The following is an 18936-nucleotide window of genomic DNA, read 5'->3' on the forward strand; positions in this document are numbered from 1 at the left end:
TGATATGGATTCACTTTCTTTAATAACCATCCCCCTCAGTTTTTGTAACCCTCTTTCCAAGGAACTCGATAGCAGAGAGTCATAGATATCAAGAAGTAGAGAGAGCTCAGAAGTCATCCCAACTCACCACCACAATAGCGTGATTCCTATCTACAACACGGGCACTGGTCTCTAGACTCTGCTTGAGTATTTCCAGGTATTATTATATTATTTCTATCCAGTTATTATCATATCATATGTTATTATATTTCTAAGTTATTATATTTCTACTGTTGGACAGCATGAAAAATTCTGCCTTATATTGAACTAAAATTGACTAGGTAAAAATTCAGCAGAGGATTCTCTTCTCCCTGATCTTAATATTTGAATGATGGCCAAACACCGTAACTTCTCTAACAAAGATCTAAGAAAGGTGCTAGGCTAAATAGTGATCAGGAAATCTAAAGAAAAATACAGCAAGTCATCTATGCAGCCCAAGATCAAACATTTGACCCTTAGGCGAGTAACTAGGGCAGGAACTTTGGAATGAGCTGGGCTAGAATCACAGATCCAGACCCCAAAAGCAGAAGAGGTCTGATCACAGAGAGGGGTTAAATACCTCAGACTAAGCCCCTTGGTACAGGGGCCGTAGTATTGTACCTCTAATCCAAAGAGAGGGGTTCTGAACTGAATGCTTAGGTGAAGAAAAGGGTCATAGCACTGTCACTCTGACCTCTGAGAAAGGAATTCAGTTTCAATTCCAGGACTTCAAAGTTATCTGTTGTTCTGACTTAGGAAAGGATATCTCAGACTCAACCTGGGGACCAGAGCAGGGTCTCAACAATATCTCTCTGACCCAGAGAGAGGTGTTACAGACTTAGCTCCCAAGCCAAGAACAGGGGTAAGCAAGATGCTTGTTGCCCTAAATCTAACCTTCATGCTATTTGACAGTGTCAGGGGCCAGCAACTCTCTACTGGATCTCCACTCAAAAGCAAGTATACGGTTGTATTACCAAGACCCAAACCAAGGTCTGGAATCTGGAAATTAAAGGAGGGCAGCCATCACATCATGTCCTTGATTAGACCACTTAGAGTCTGGTAAAAGTTTGCAGTTCTCTGGTTTGAGCTGCCCTTGTGATCCTTGAAAAATATAGCACATAATACCTGGAGAAGGATGGCAGAAGGACACTAGAGAAGATAGACCAGGACCCAACAAGGTCAAGGCATAATAATAGAAGTGTGCAGATCCAGGTCCTAGCACAAAATCCCAATCCCGGAAGACTGGAAGAATGAGTAGACAAAAAAAGATAATGAGCTATTATGATGCCAGGGACACCCAAGGCACAAACACAAAAGAGGAGAATAACTCCAAAACTCCTATAAGCAAAGCCTCAAAGAAAGACATAGTTCACTCACAAGATTAATTAGAATTTCCTAGAAGAAATGAGGCAAGAGTTTTTTTAAATTAGAAATAGTTTTAAGAGTATTATTTTCAATGCAATGAGACTGCTGGAGTAAATAACTGGAAAAGAAATCACAGCTATGGAGAAGAGACTTAAAAAGAAAATTAACAGCTTAACAACAGAGGTACAAAATCTTGTCCAAGATACAGACTCCCAGAAAATTAGAATGAACTACACAGAAGTTAATGACTCCATGAGACAACAAGAAATATTTAAAGTGAGTTAAAAGATTAAAAAGAGAAGGAAAATTAAGATAGTTTTGTATCAAAAAACAATTTACCTTGAAAAGAGATCAAAGATAAATAATTTAATATAACCCAGAGAGTCCAGAAGGCCTTACTGAGCTCTAACTTCAATCCCTCCTACTACAAGTTAAGCCCATCTTCAACCAAGAAAAAGAAAACGGAAAGCAGAGTTTACCCCAAAAGTTCAAAGGTGATACAGAGGTGATTCCGGAAGTAGAAGAAGTCCTTCATGTGTACCACATTGTATGTGTTATCTTTATCCTTCCTCCGGAGGGTTTCCAGGATCTTCAGCTCCACAAGAGCTTGATGGTGAAATCTTAGATATGGGGAAAAAGGAAGACAGAGAAAATGTGAGTCTTGAGTAGTGTTAGAAAAGCAGGCTTCACAAAATCTACCTCATCATTAGAGTGTTCCTCAGTCCCTTCCCACCAATCACAGCTCTAATCCCTTAGGATGGGAAAGAACGGTGGCAGCTTACCCTTCCAAGTCCTTCATGACAGTTCCTTCATCTGCCCTCAAACCCCTACCTGCTTCTTTCTCCCAGGCAATTCCCCACGTATCTCAGGTAATCCTGCCTAAAAGACCCAACACCTGATCATCTTCTTCCCAAATACATCTTCAACCTTATGCCTAGAATGATTTTTGGCCAGCCTGCAAGCTTCTTTCTGTCCTTACTTTCAAACAGCTCCTGAAATCTTAATTCCTTCACATAGTCTTCCAGATTTCAATGGAAGAGGGTCAACGGCATCTCTTTGCCCATCCTCTCACCTTAGAATGTGAGTTCTACCACTACTAGAAAGAGCACTGGACTAAGAATCAGATGAAATGAGTTCTAACCCTGGCTCTATGGCAAACTTGTTGTATAACCTTGGACAAGTCATTTGCCCTCTCTGGGCCTTGATTTCCTTATCTGTGAAAAAGAAAAATGAGAGGTTAGGCTAGATGATTCTAAGGTCCCTCTTAACTCTAACACACTATAACTCTAATTTCTCCAGTTTCTGCTCTCCTTATGAAAAACCTTATGACCTCTTTTTGAAAAAAAATCTAGTGGAACTTTTTCAGTTCTTATCCATCTGGCCTCTCTAGAACACATGACATTTTTGACACCTTTCTTCTTGAAACTTTCCGCTCTTTTGGCTTCCATGACACTCCAGTCTCATTCTCTTTTCCTAATTACTCCTTTCTTCCTTTTTGTGTCTCCCTAACTGGATAGTCATCTTCTTCTTGACCCTTAAATAAGTATGTTGATCCTTGAAAGTCTCTCTCTCAATCTCTCTCTCTCTCTCTCTCTCTCTCTCTCTCTCTCTCTCCCTCCCTCCCTCCCTCCACACACACGCACACACACACACACACACACACACACACACATATACCCTAGTACTCCAAATGCAAATTTCCGACTGTATTTCAGACATCATCACCTGGAAATGCTACCAAGACCTCACACTTCCTGCATCTGAAAACTAAGCTCCTCATATTATCTCCTAAATTTATCCCTGCCCCTTCTGTGTTAATATGATCACTATTTCTCTGGTCACCTAGGCTAGGAGAATCTCAGGGCTTTTTGCCCTCCACGTGCAGTTAATTTTATCAAGTCAATCCTACCTCCAAAATTTTCTTCACCTCCACCCATCTTTTACTTCACAATCCACCTGCCACCACCCTGAATTCATACATTCATCGCCTCTTGCCTGACATGTTTTAAACAGCTTCCTAACTCATCTCCCTGCCTACAGTCTCTCCTCTTCCTAATCCAGCCTCCACACTGATACCCAGGAAACTTTCCTAATATGTCATTCTGATCATGATTATTTCTTAAGATGCCACTCTAAGCTTGATTATCAAAAATCTCCCTACTGCCATATAATCTTCCTGCAGATTCTGGCATTCAACAACTTTCATAATCTGGGTCCAACTACTGTTTCCAGCCTTCTTACACTATCCTCCTTTACATGTACTACATTATTCCAGGCAAAATAGGTTTCCATCTTCCTTCTGGTATAGTAGAAAGAGCTTTTGATTTAGAGTCATAGGACCTGGGTTCAAATTCTAGCTTTACCATTTGCTATATGACTTTGTACAAGCTATTGGGCCTAGTTTTCTTTTCTTTAAAATGAGGTAAAACAGATGATCTCCAAGTTTTCTTCTGGCTCTCTATGATCCTCTGATTCTTATGGTTTTGCTCATCCATCCCTATAATGGACATGCTACTCACCCACCCAATCTCCATTCTTTGAAATCTTTTCCTTCAAAGAAAATTTCAGGTGCCACCTCTTCCATGAAGCCTCCCCTGATCTTTTAGATGAAAGTTATCTTTCCTGCCTCATGTTTTTTATAGCACTTTGCCTGGACTTCTCCTTCACACTTATCTCAATCTCCCTTGTTTTGAACTCAATTGTTTTTCATATCTTTCCCATTAACTGGATTATAAATTCCTTGAGAGTAGGTACCGAGTTATGACTTCAGTACCTTGAGAATAATAGGCACTTAATAAATGGTTGTAGAAATCACATAAGCATTTATATTATTTATAGGTTTAAGGATAAAAGCATAATTCAATTTAATGAATATTTATTAAGTGCCTACCATACTAAATATTGGGAGGATAAGACAAACTTTGTGTATTGGTGTCACATTCTGAATCTACTGTCTTAATATCTCACACAAGTTAGTCTATATTCTAATATAAATTACTAAAGAAAAAAGGTCTGTGTCTCATAGTTCTTTATGAAGAGTTTCTAGCACAATGGGTAAAAGAAATGGGGAGAAGGAAAAGAAGGAAAATAGAATCAGATATAGGAACTAGGGAATGAGGCAGAGGAAGATAAACAAGACACAAAGAGAACTAGATAATGCCCCATAGGAACAATGGGAAAATTTTTTTTAAAGAATTGTAAAGGGAGTAAGGAAGGGGGAGAAGGAGAGAGAGGGGGAAGAAGAAAGAAGGAAAGAAAGGAAAGGGTCAAGAAGAGAGTAATAAAAAAGAATAATAAAGAGTAATAATAATAACATTAATAATAAAGAGTAGTAAAAAAAATTACTTCCAAGTCACATTACTGACAAGATGGAGGACTAGGTATTTTCTCTAGTACCCACTAACTCTCAAAAAAACCCCAAAAGATTATGCCAAAGACAGAGCAACTATAGCTGTTTCCAATGGACAAGAAAACAAGACACTCAACAAAGTTAACAACCTTGTAAATTAAGAGTGGAAAATGCTATTTCTTAACTCATTAACTCATTTCCTCCTTGTCCTCCTCTACCAACCTCCATACTTCAACAGGGCATAAAAGCTGACCCATAGTTTTATGCTTTAGGATTTATTCAGAGATTTCCCTCCAGTTGCAACCTCTGCCAAGAATCCCACCCCTACTCTTTTCTAGGGCCCTATTGCAACAAATATCAGGACTCAACTCTGTTCAACCACCAGGCAAGTACAGAGTTTGGAGAGAAAGGGGAAGACTAGAAGAAGGGGGGCATGCTTTTTTCCTCTCCAACAGTCCCTAGGCTGGGAAAGCCAAAGACAGCAAAAACTCTACCTGGAACACCCGCTCTACTTTCCATAAGTCTGCAAAAAGCAATGGACATTGACTCAGCATAAATAAAGAACTTAACAGAAGATAAAGAAAGATGAGAAGCAAAATGCAATGATGGTTAAAAAGAACAAATGATTTCTATACAAGCAAAACACACTGTTTTCAAAGATAAGATATGTAGACAGTTCAGATCACAAACCTAACAAAAACATGACAGGTCAAGAAGCCTGAACATTAAGATGTAAGAAATACAAATAAACTGTCCAAAACTTCTGAATACAGAAAATAAAGCAATAATTATGAGGATCCACAGACTGCCTTCAGAGAAAAAAGCCCAATTTATTTCTAATTCCAAGATACACAGTGGCTAGAGTTAAGAATTTCAATTATAAAAATATTCTGCCGATGACCAGGAGAAAGAACTTCAAATATAAAGGGAAGAAAATTAGAATAACCCAAGACTATTCTTCACCCACTAAAATCTACAGAAAATAATGGAATATTATATTCCCCAAAGCAAAGGAATTCAAGATACAACCTAAAAATGACATACCCTGCAAACCTGAACCTAATCATCAATTTTAAAAGATGGAGATGCAGTAGAAGAAAATCATTTGAAGCATGAGAGAGAGAGAGAGAAATGAGAAAGGAGGTGGTAGAGGAAGGAAGAGAACTTAGGAGAAGGTGCAGGAGTCCTGGTGGGTGAAAGAAAGAAAAAAGGATAGAGAAGAAGAAAGAAAAAAAGAGGGAAGGAGAGAGAAGGAAGATGATGATCTAGAAAGAGGACCAAAACGAAAAGGTCGTGTCTCTGTGGCGAGGACGGTCTGGAGGGCAATACCTCTTCTTGTTCCTGATGATTTTCAGTGCCACCAACTCATTCTTTTTGTGATCCAAACACTTGGCCACCTGTCCGAAAGATCCTTTGCCAATCATCTCCAGGACCTCATAGCGATAGGCAATGTGATCATGCAGGACCTGTTGAAGCCATACTGTGTTTAAGGGTAAAGTATCAAGGGTGATAAGCTTCCCCAGAAAAAGTCTTGGCTCTGAAGCTGTCCTGTGGAACTGGTAACTAAAACACCAGGATGTGCTCTGGGAACCCATCCTATTATTCCTCTCCAGGACTAGAGAAACACCCAAAGAGATCATCCTTGTGTTTAGGTTAATGAGCAAAGCTAAGCAGCCTGGTTACCTCAACCCCACTAGTGTCAGAAAAAAGTGGGACTACTCCACAAAGGACACAAGGTAATATCTAAGCTCCTAAACAGTTTCCTGGTGTTAAGACTACTCCTATCTCTTTATAAAAGCCTAAAAGGCATGGATTCCCCCACAGACTACATGGTAAATCTTCTATCCTACCATGGAATTATCAAGTTCTGAGTATGCATAGGGCAGGAAAAATTCTACAATTCTGACTATAGGAGGTTTATGCTCTAGTCCTGGTTCTGCCACTAACAACAGCCCGTGTGAGTCATTTTATTCCTCTGGGTCTTATTTTCTTTATCTGTAAAATGAATAGATAGATTAGAAGATATCCCTTCTAGACCTAGAATCCTATGTTACGGTGTTGTCAAGAGGTCCAGGGAATCTACTTGTGGAAAAGCCTGGAGGAGCAATGAGGAGGTAGGGGTGGAAATAACAGGTACTGGCATTGGAGAAGTCCTGACTCTTTCTAATGCTTCTCCACCAGTTAGACATGCCTTTGCTCTCTGCCTTATCTTTTTCTCAAGAATCTCCCTCCTTCTCTCTGCCTTGACGACCAGGTTTAATCTGAAAATGGAACTGAACAGAAATATGGACTACTATCGTACGTCAGGTCAGAGGGATCTTCCAAGATACAGAGACAAACAAGTTTATTTGGCATAAACTCCTAAACTAGCAGCCAGGGTTTGGTCAAAACCACTGTGGGGGTGTGGGGGGAGGGTCTGTACTCAGTAAGGTAAGTAAGTCACTTGACATACCTTCTCTGGGCGCGTTTCTTCATCTATAAAAATGAGCATTAGAGGATTCCTAAGGTCTCCCCCAGCTCTAATGTTCTATAATTCTGTGATCCCTTCTGCTTTGAATGTGATTGTGTTCAAAAGGTTCGTGAAATGCTTGTATTCTTTGTACATTTTGTACTATTTGTACATTTAAGGGAATTACGACTAGTAGTATATATGTAATATTACATGCGTGTAGGCTAGTATGAATGAAGAAACTAATTATTTATGTTCCCATGTGTCAGAGATGTATACGTGCAAGAAGACATACATTTGGTGTGTTTGAGTACATACTCTACTTGTCTTCACATGGGGATATGCACAGAGATATGCCTGTATGAGTACCTTAGGGAGTTGTTGCTATCTCCCCAAAAATAAAGAGCTGAAAAAGGGTCAGTAACCAAAGAAAATATCAGCATGGCACCCCAGCTAATTCACAATGAGACACTGATCTTAGATCCATAGTTCCTCTTGGAACTAAGGACTTGTGCCCAGTGAAGAAGGCATAACCAGCATTAGTCTGGTGGCTTAAGCAAGAAAACATAGCCCTGGATAAAACAAGAATGATAAAGTCTAAAAGCAATGAGTCTTAACCTGGAGTCCCTAATTTGCTTTATATCTATCTGTACATACATGCATAGATATATGTTTATATGTGCGTATATCTATTTATATATGTATGTGTCTCTGTGTGGGTCTATATGAACAAGTTTAAATAAAATAAATAATATTATTTATATATTTAATATAATATAGCATATAATTTATAGTATGACACATAACATATATTTGTAATGTATTATGTAATACAATGGATATGTATATTTAAATTTAATTAACGATATTATATATAAACAAGTATCAATATATCAATATTCAGGGTGTCCTAAAAGTCTTCAGGGAGTTTTAAAAGCATGTACAAAAACTTTTGGGACACCCAGTATATTTATAATCCCATTACAATATAATTGGTTTCCTTTGTAATCTGGCATATTTTTGAATTTTATTTTATGCACTTAAAAAAACATTTTTGAGAGTCTATAGGTTTCACCAAAATATCAAAGGGGCTCCTAACACACTCAAAATTTTAAGACCTCCTGGTCTAGAGGGAAGGTATTTTGTCTGGGGCATTTAGAATTCTGGGCAAAGCTAGGATCAGGATTATGAATCTCTGAAACTATAACATAATATTTCCTTTCAGTCTTCTATAGGGCGCTTATCCATGTGTATTTTAGTCCACTGATGTTCTGAGTGTCTCATCAGATCTTAGAAGTAACTCCAGGGTTTCAAAGGACATACTGGATCTTAGTACCACTGACAGATCACATTAAACTGAAAAGGCTTCTAGTATGAGCCCATTGACAAGCTGGATGTCTATCATCTGAGGACCAGCTTTGGCTAAGTTCCTAGAGCCTTGTCATCCGGTTTTCTCTAAGGTGGTAAATTTTACAGCCACAGCAATTCTCAAAGACCAGCAACCAAGCTGTGGAGGGGCCAGGTCCATGTCAGTGGACAGAGTAGCCAAACCATCAACAAATACAGATCCTTAAATTACAGTGATTTGTGTCTCATCCTCCTACTAGACTCAGAACTGCAGAAGAGCAAGAGAGATGTCTTTGCTAAATCTTTTATCTCCCTCAGTACCTGGAACGATAGTCTGCATACCACATAGCACAGATAAATATCTGTCGAACTGAGACAATTTTTTTGAATGGAGTTACCATGTTTCACAAGAAATTGACCCATATTCCTGGAGGAACTTCAGCACTGTTACCCCAAATACTCAGCTATGAGAAACAAAATTCATTCGGCATAATAATTTACACATTCACCTTTATATAGGAGCCATGCTCATCATCAAAGCTTGTCTTGCTGTGTTTTTCAGGAAGCACATCTAACTTCTGGGCTTCAAGCCCTAGGAACCAGAGTTCTGTATAACCCAGAACTTCATCTCGCTCATACACAGACAGTTGGTTCTTAAAATATTTTAGGGCTTCTGTGTGAGAAACAAGGGCAAGAATTAACTTTGTCATTGACTCCAAAAAATGTTCCCACCAAACTGACCATCAACTGAGTCCTGGTTAAATTAGAGTAAATTCTTAATATGCTCCAACTAGATCATGAAACCTCCAAATCCTGCTTTGGAAAATTCTTCCTGTCTGGGGTAATCAGAATGCACGCCATCTTGGGGCAGGGGGAGGGGATAGATGGGGAGAAAATTTGCAACTCAAAATCTTGTGGAAGTGAATGTTGAAAACTAAAAATAAATTAATTAACAGAAAAAACTTTTTAGAAAATAAAAAGAAAATTCTTCCTGTCTCGTCATTATCTCCTATTAGCTCTCAATATCATCTCATATTCAGCTTAAGAACTTTGTTCACATGAATCATGATATTTTATCATTTTTGTTCATACCTATGGGGTGACAATCTCCTTGCAGTTTTTTTTTTAATTCCATTATACTCTTTCCATTTCATCCTACATACCACCATTGGATGAATCACGAAAAACCCAGTACCACGTGGAGTCATGGAACCAGGTTGTCAGAAGATCACTTACTAGCCAGATCGCTTAATAACAGACATAATAGTAAATGAGGTAGCATACTTTAATGGAAAGTGTTAGAGTTGGAGTCAGAGAAACTGAATTCAAAAATCTGCCATTTAGCAATAAAAATAACCATTAAAAATAATAATAATGGCTAGCATTTACATAATTTTTAAAGGTACTGCCTTACGTTCCCTACCTGGAATGGAAAGCTGGGAGCTAGTGAGCATGGTGCAAAGTGGAGAAAGTAACTGTCCAGATTTACTAGACTCAGGTCTTGCAAGATCCTTACTTGGAACTGAGAGCCATTCATGTTCACATGTAATTTTGTTTTTTAAATTTTGGACTAGATTTGTGATGTCATCAGTATTGGGAACTCCTGGGGAAACAAAGTTTCTCTCTACCAGCTCAGAGCATTAGGTGCTCAGCAGGTTAGTCTTAGAGAATTACCAAAGGGTTATATGTTAAGTGACTTGTTTGCGGGTCATAAAAGTCATATATGTCAGAGGCAGGATTTGAACCCAGAGCTCCCTGACTCTTACATGTAATAATAGCTTAAATTTATACAATGCATTATGGCAATAAAAGAGTTATTTGTTCTATATCTTTTTGACCCTTAAAACCATCTGATAAGATGGGCAGTAGAAAAGGGGCTTATGACTTCATTACTATAGGGAATTCGTGGAAGAGTAAATTCCCTCTACCAATGCGGATCAGAACATGTTCATCAACATATAGTCTGAAGAGACATTACCTGGGGGCAAAGTTATTAGGATTATAATAACTAGCATTTATATGATGCTGTAAAGTCTCCAAAGTACTTTATGTATATTATTTCATTTGATCCCCATACAATCCCCATTTTACAGATGAGGCCTAAAGAACATAAGTGACTTGCCTACGGACACAGAGCTAGTCAATGTCTGAAGGAGGCTTTGAACTCAGGTCATCCTAACCCCAAGTCCAACACTTTAGCCACCGTGCCACCCACATGAGGATCATACGGCTAATATAGCTATATATGTGTAGAATAGTGTAGCAGGACTTCAGTCCAGGTCTTCCTTTCTCATGTAACAATAGCTTACATTTATACAATGTCTTATGGTAATAGGGAGCTCTATGCTCTTTATCTCATTTAATCGTCACAACCACCCTATAAGACTGGGGATGACAAAGAATGCACTTGTGACTTTGAGGGATGAGAAATTAGTGGAAACAAGACTACGTTCCTGCAAGGTATACCAGCTAGCAAGACGAACCAGGGGTTTGTCCAGCAATCTATAAACAAGTTCAAATTTTCAGGCCCTAAGCACAAATATTATAAATAGCAGCTGCTCCTATTGATGTAACAATTTACGTTGTTTTCACAATCCTGTAAATCAGACAGTACAATTGTTATTTTCTGCATTTTGCAGAGAGGAAACTGAGGGTCAGAGAGGGTAAGCAGATTGCCCATAATAGTACAGTTGATAAGTAGAGGAACCAGGATGCAAATACAGGTCATATGACTATAAATCCGGTGATTTTTTTCCCCATTGTATCATATATTCCTTCCAAGGGTACCTAAAAAATAAAGAGATCCCTATTGAAAAAGAGCCCCTCCACTGTAGTAGCCATTTAGATTTGAAGATCTTTCCCACCTATTAATAGGCCATGTGACCTGCTTACATCACAGGAAGCCCAAGTCACATGTGGTGGTAGGAGCTTGCTGAGGGGAAAAGAAAGTTATGTCACAGGAAATGCTGAGAAAGCAGTTACAGCAGCTATGACAGCTGAAGGAAAGAGAGCAGACGTGTAATAGCTGTGCTGTAGGTTTTGCTTGTTGTCGGCAAGGCCCCAGCAGGGGGTAGAAGGTTGTGGGATGGAGTGGTTCTCTGCTGCAATGTTGTGGACTTACTGGTTTCGGGATCTGGTCCTCTGGTGTCTGAATAAATGTTTTACTCCGGGGCAGCAAGGTGGCTCAGTGAGTAGAGCACCGGCCATGGAGTCAGAAGGACCTGAGTTCAAATCTGGCCTCAGACACTTGACACACTTACTAGCTGTGTGACCTTGGGCAAGTCATTTAAGCCCAATTGCCCTACCTTCCTCCCTCCAAAAAAAAATGTTTTACTTCTTGTACCTTCTATGTGGAGAGTCTCTTATATTTTGTGATATGGAACCACACAGGCATTTTCACAATTATCATCTATATTGTGATTATTGCCTTGCTGACACACCCACAAAATACTGGAGCCACTTGGGGCAATGAGTATTGGTGCCCACAAATGATAAACTACACATTAAGAGGGACGGAAGGGTCAGGTAGTAGAAGTGACTCCTAAAAACACAGCTTTGGGGCTTGACATGGCAAGAGTTGACCTGGCCTACCAAGTCCCACTCAAGGCTTAAACACTGAGGGATTCCTTGTTGGCCGTCCTGTTTAAAATGCTTCTTAAAACCTCACTCTTTTTTTCCTTCCCACCCCCACACCACACACACACACACACACAAACACACACACACGCACACAAACACACACACACGCACGCACGCACGCACGCACGCGCACGCCCCTCTTGAGAGGCTGTACCTGATGCTGTCAGAGGCACCTTGTGTGGTGTTGTGCTGTCCTCTGACCTGAAGTTTTGACTTTCGATGCTTGGGCTGGGTGAAGTCTTGAGCTCAGAGGATGGCACCTGGCTAAAGCATTGGTTATCCTAAGCAGAGGGAAAGATTTGCTTTAAAGGATCACCCAATCTTCTCCTCACAGCCCACATCTAGTCAGACCCCCCTCCTTGCCCTTGCCAAGAAGAGACCCAATTCTTGTTACCTAGAATGTTTTCCATTCTCTTTTCCGGCTTTGGACTAATTTTACTGTTGCCTTTTAAAAAATGATTCATATAGGAGGAAAATACATTTCACTTTTATTAATACTATTGTGGATGATTCAGAGTAAATTTTTAACCCCAGTGAAATTTTAGCTTGCCAACAAGTAGAATGAATATAGATCAGCTCTCCTCCACCTCAGAGGAAAGGCAACTAAATATTATATGAAAGGTAATATGATGGAGTAAAAAAATACCAAATTAAAAGACACCTCACCAATATATTTCTGGGCTTCCAATGAATCATAGATTTTTAGAGCTGGAAGGAACCTCAGAAATCATCAATCCCAATCTCCTCATTTTATAGATGAGGAAATGGAGGCCACATGAAAGGTCAAACAGCTTATTTTTGGCCTCCTAAAGTCCCAGTCCAACACCATCTCTTCCCATAGTGGCTGCACCAACCTGGACTGCCATAGCAGCCTGCTCTCAATAACAAAGTGCTCTTTCCCCTGGCATGGATTTGTTGTTAAGCATTTATTATCTCATTATATACTGATGTATTATAGTCATTTTGTCATGTTTATCAGTAATTTATCCACATCAGAGGTTAGGGCCATTTAAATGAATAAATAAATAGCCCCATAAATAATTAAATATTTAATAAATATGCTGATGAGAAGTATGATAACTTTTGATTGAACTATTACAACAGACGTTTAATTAGATGCCTGATTTCAGGTATCTCCCTCTTCAATACACCACCCACAAAACTGCCAAAATAATCTTCCTAAAACATAAGTCTAAAACACTTCCTAAAACACATTACCACTCCCCTGCTTCAAAACCTTTAGTGGCTCCCAACTACCTTTCATGGGCACCCCGCCTGGAGTCAGAAAAACTCATCTGCCTGAGTTCAACTCTGGCCTCAGACACTTACTAGCTGTGTGACCCTGCACAAGTCACTTAACTCCATTTGCCTCAGTTTCCTTATCTGTAAAAATAAACTCCTCAATTAGCATTTAAAGCACTTCACAGCTCCAGATTTCCTTTCCAGGGTGACTGCACATTACTCTGCTTCATGAGCTCCACTTTTCAGCCAAACCAGCCTAACAGCTTATTCTCCAACTCAGCAACCTACCCCCTACTTCCAAACGTTTGAATAGGCTTCCCCAATGCCCCAATACACTCCTCCTTCACCTCTACCTTTGGTGATCCCTCATTTCCTTCAGTTCGGCTCACTGTCATTTCCCATGTGAAGTCTTTCCTAATCTCTTTCTTAACTAGTGATTTCTCCCATCTTCCTCAAGTTATTTGCAGCCCCCTAAAAGGATGCAAGGTGCTTCAAGGCAGAGACTTTTGTTTTGTTTTGTCTCTGTATCCCTAGCACCTAACAGATTCTTGCCCATAGTAGGTTCTTGTCAAATGCTTGTTGGGTTAGATTAGACTAGATTAGAGCCTATGCTCCCTGGGGGGAGAATTATACCACTGACTCTTAGATGTACGTAATGCTTTTCTTTTCAAGAGCCAATTGTTTTTTAAAGATAGTCTCTCTCTAGCCATCACACCATTCCTGTGAGGTTTCAATTATACATCACTACAATTTGCACTCTAAGGAAATACAAGCACAGATGGGATATACTGAGGCCCAGAAAAACTAAGTGACTTTCCCAACCAGATCCTACTTGTGCTAACCAAGGATTCTCCCATCCAACACTTGCCCGAGACCCACCAACCTGTGACATTGAGAGTACCTTCAACACACTCTTGCTGTTGATGAGTGGGAGGTTATTGTCCTGAGAAGAGATCTTTGCCACATGCACCATATTCTTCCTCCCGCAATTGTCCATATGAGGGAATGAGGTGACAGTGGTGTTTGTTTTCTGTAAAAAGAAAAATCTCTTGAAGCTTAACCAAGAAGTCATCTCCAGCACTCTTTCTACCCCAAGGCTATGATTAATCCAGTCCAGCCTAAACCTACTCTTAAAACTCTCCTGAGGAAGGACAATCTATAGCTTCTTTCCGATACCTTCCAGTGTTTCATAATCCAAAAGCAGAGAATCCTTCCTAATACTTAATGCAAATCTCTCTGATTGTAACATAAGCTCTTATTTCCTCCTCTTGGTTTAGACTTATCCAATTGAATCAATTTCTCAATTGGTCAATTAAAACCAAGTAAGTCTAAAATCAGTTTTAGTTTGTAAGGATTATCAGCCATGGAACACTTTGCTACTCTGATTTAGACAATGATCGATTCCAAAGGACCAGGATAAAAAACGCTATCCACCTGCAGAGAGAGAACGGATAAACTCTGAATGCAGATTGAAGTATATTTTTAAAACTTTCTTTATTTTTCTTGTTTGTGTCTGTTTTGTTTTGCAACGTGGCTAATATAGAAATATGTTTTGCACAACTTCACACATATAATTAATGTCCTATTGCTTGCCATATCAAAAGGTAGAGGAGAGGTGGGAGGAAAAGAGAGAAGAATGTTAAAAATTGTCTATATATGATTGGGAACTATTTAATGAAATAAATAAAAATATATTAAAATCAATGTTAATTTAGGAAGTCTTGCGGGAAAAGGACAAAAGATGGGTGGTAAAGCTAGAGGAGCTAGAGAATTTCTAGTGTGTTGTGTCCAGATACCTGGAAAAGGCGCCCTCATCCTACTCTGTGCTGGAGAAAGAAGGAACCAAGCACCAGAACTCTCTACCTTACGCAAATATCGGTTCAGCCTCAGGTTCTTGTGCTTGGAAGTCAGTTGTTGGTTTTGAGCCTTACCATCCATTTGGGATAACTGAAAGAATTAAAAGAGAGTTTAGTGTTGCTTCATCCCTTGGGCTCCTGCTCAAAAACCTTTGATGGATCTTTGCTCACATGATCTAACCTCCTTTGTCTGCTATTCAGTTGTGGAAATATTCAAACTTCCACAATTTGGCTCAAACCTTACTTTCTAATTTTTGTCTAGCTTGCCTTGGAAAGCCACTGTGGCACACTAGATAGAACATTGATGTTATGTCAAAGGACCTGTATTCATATCCTAACTGCTACTTATTACCCTCTCCTAGTCCCACACACATTCCTCCCACTAAAATCTTTCCCATGTGGTGGGGCAGCTAGGTGGTGAAGTGGATAGAGCACCAGCCCTACAGTCAGGAGGACCTGAGTTCAAATCTAGCCTTCCTAGCTGTGTGACCCTGGGCAAGTCACTTTAACCCTAATTGCCTCCCCCTCCAAAAAATAATCTTGCCCATCCTGCAAAGCACAGCTTTAATCCATATTTCTACGAAGCTTTTCCCCAATTATCCTTTTTTTCCTTTTTTTTTGCAGGGGGGAAGGCAAGGCAATTGGGGTTAAGTGACTTGCCCAAGGTCCCACAACTAGCACATTCATCAAGTGTCTGAGATCCGGTTTGAACTCAGGTCCTCCTGACTCCAGGGCCCGTGCTCTACTCACTACGCCACTAGCTGCCCCTTCCCTAATTATCCTTAGAGTATTCTACCATCCAGCACTTATTGTTTATCTCAATCTTTAAGATTTTTTGGCACTTATATCTCCCCATCCAGAAAGGAAGTTCCCTGACACAGAAATCACATTTTATATTATTCTGTATATCCTCTAACATTGTGACTTGCTATTATAGGATCAGGTCACTTTGCCTCACCCCAATCCAATTTTGTCCTAGGTCTCTAGCATTAATAGGTCTTAGCTCACTAGGATATAGTTACTATGTCAGTGCCTCTAACCCAAGAAGTTAATTATTCGGGGCAGCTAGGTGGCACAGTGAGTAGAGCACCAGCCCTGGAGTCAGGAGGACCTGAGTTCAAATCCAGACACTTGACACACTTACTAGCTGTGTGACCTTGGGCAAGTCAATTAACCCCAATTGCCCTGCCAAAGAAAACCAAAAAAAAAAAAAGAAGTTAATTATTCAAATGTACCAAGGAGTTTCCCTGAGGCTTATTAATGACCCTTTTGAAAGTATGATTATAGTCATCTTTACAGTAGCATCCAGAAGAAGTAGGAAATAGAGTGTCATTTTCCTTATTCAAAATAGAAAAAAAAAACTCATCCCTTAGTGTAAATCCTAAATATATGGCTCTGGGATCCTTTGGTTGCTTGTGATCACTATATGGAGGAACTACCCTAAACCCCATGTTCAAATTTAGAATCAAACATGAAGTTAACACTTGTGATCTCATCAACATCCATCTCATTTGGACTGGAAATGAAATGAAAAGGTATGTGTGTGAGATGATTCTAGTGCATCCTCAAGCCAGCTGCCCTCTCCCATTCCCCAGAGGCAGCAGCTTCACCTGGTGAATGCAGCCTGAGGAGGTACTTCCTGGATATGAAGTCACATCTCCATTTGGGGACTTTTAGAACACTAGTAAAGACTAAACCCTCACAACGACAGTGTATGTTAACATAGAGGGAGAGTGGAGGTTGAGCTAAAGGAGAATGCAAGTCATTAAGGACTTTTCATGAAACACAACAGTTTTGATAGACAATTATGCTTAGCTAGATCACTGAAGTGTCCCTGAGGTCTGTGAGAAATAATTATGTGTCTCTTAAAGCTCCTCACACAGAACCAGCTCTAAATAGACTTTGATCAGGGATTGTGCTAGGTACTACATAATACAGCCCAGGTCTTCTAACTCCTAGTCTAGTTCTCTTTTTTCATGTAGTTAAGTAGGAGGCATTTTTTCATTGCATTATATACCTATGCCATTGGTTTGCTTCCACTGACCAAGCCAGTGGGTGTCAAAGTAAATCTGTGCCCTACAGATGGGTCTTTGCTGTGAACAGGAACCTGACCAAGGCCACACTTGAGGACCCAGAGGGCCACATGTGGCCTCAATGCCCCAGGTTCCCCACTCCTGATCTAGACCAACTGCCTCCATTTCACAGATGAGGAGATTAAGTCCAGAGAGATGAAGGCCATTGTCCAAGTCCATACAGACTGTAAAGCATTGATTTGGGATTTGGACCTAAGGGCTCTTATGCTAAATACAGCGCTCTTTCAACAAAACCATCACAATGTCATCATAACTGCTGCAGGCAAAACCCTTCTTCTTCTGGCTTTGAAAGCAGACAGTACACAAAGAGAGATGCTAAGAGTTATAAACATGTCAACACCAGACCTACCTGTTAACCTACCTGTTTTGGAATTGTTCTTGAATGCATACTAGACAAAATTACTCCAGGAAACTTCTGGTGTTGTTGCAGATACATAGAACAAAGTGAAAAGTAAAGAGTTAAAGACACTAGCTCAATAATTTCAGAAACACGGGCTCATGGGGAAGGGTGGGGAAGTTTGGGAGCTCTGAAAAATCCCAAATCAAGAAGTCAAACCTCTCACTTCTGACCTCTCCCTGTCTCAACTCTAATGGTGAGCTTTACCACATCAGGGCCAAAATGAATAAGGAAACAAGTCCCATCATGGCAAACCCCTGTTCCAGTTCTGATCCTTTTCATCCATTCTGTCATATACTCATTAAAACTTATGGGTTTATGACCAAGTGATCACTATTCGATCAAGTGTTCCTCTCTCCCCCTTCACCCCATCCCTACTCCGGCCTTTGGTTGAAAACAGAGGCTTCTTACCCTTATAGAGGTGAAGTTATGTTTCTTTCTTGATTTCAGAATGGGAAAGGACGTTGAACTTCGTTTTCCTAGCTTTTTAGCATTCATTTTTGTCCTGTAGGAAGTCAGGAGGGGTCAAGAGAGAGAATGAAATAAAAACATTCCCAGTGAAAAAATAAGTCCTGGGCCAAATAATCCCCAGGATTCAGAGTTTATGCAAAGGAAACTGGGAGAAGAGACTAAAAAGAAAGGAATGTGTTCTTTCTCTTCCTTCTGTTCTCTTTGGTTGGAAAGATAAAACGCCAGTGGAGGGAAGACTCTGAGAACCCTTAATGCAAAACACTGACCCTACTGAGTAGAGAGCAAAAGGAAGAGGTGTCAAGGAACTAGCTAGAAGTTGGAGATATTCAAGCCAAAAAGATTCCATGTTCTTTTGTTCATTTACAAATCAGCAGCTCTTGGAACCCTACCTCCCACTCCCACCCCTACAGCCTCTATATTCATGAAGGGGCTATTTGGACAGATGAAATGCCTGTAGATACAGAAAAAGTAGGCAACCAAGCTGGACCTAGGCCCCAACTACTGCTCATTTTTCATTGCTCTTTGTTCTTTTCCCATAGATACCAGAATCCAAGGAAGCTGAGTGGGGAACCTCCTCTAACTTTAGACATTTTAAAGAGTCAAATTGCTTTATGGAGCTTTAAATGTCACTGACACGGTGTCAAAAGACCTAGGTCCAAATCCCTTCTCTGATACTTACTAGTCATGTGGCCTTAAGCAAGTCATCGAAC

At 40.0% G+C, this 18936-nt stretch overlaps 1 protein-coding gene across 1 annotated transcript in view; it reads right to left on the bottom strand.

Moving 5' to 3' along the window:
* Positions 1-18572, bottom strand: part of DYRK4 (dual specificity tyrosine phosphorylation regulated kinase 4) — a 44312-nt gene extending 25740 nt beyond the window's left edge. The window contains exons 1-9 of the mRNA XM_036759947.1: positions 18493-18572; positions 18167-18260; positions 17720-17773; positions 15273-15356; positions 14293-14439; positions 12322-12448; positions 9038-9201; positions 6062-6198; positions 1863-2003 (exon numbers count right to left, since the gene is read on the bottom strand). Of these exons, the coding sequence (XP_036615842.1) occupies positions 1863-2003; positions 6062-6198; positions 9038-9201; positions 12322-12448; positions 14293-14439; positions 15273-15356; positions 17720-17773; positions 18167-18260; positions 18493-18572 (1028 nt within the window). The remainder of the gene's footprint in view (positions 1-1862; positions 2004-6061; positions 6199-9037; positions 9202-12321; positions 12449-14292; positions 14440-15272; positions 15357-17719; positions 17774-18166; positions 18261-18492) is intronic.
* Between the last annotated feature and the right edge of the window lie 364 nt (positions 18573-18936).

The sequence above is a fragment of the Trichosurus vulpecula genome, chromosome 5 (assembly GCF_011100635.1).
Source record: "Trichosurus vulpecula isolate mTriVul1 chromosome 5, mTriVul1.pri, whole genome shotgun sequence".
Classification (NCBI taxonomy): domain Eukaryota; kingdom Metazoa; phylum Chordata; class Mammalia; order Diprotodontia; family Phalangeridae; genus Trichosurus; species Trichosurus vulpecula.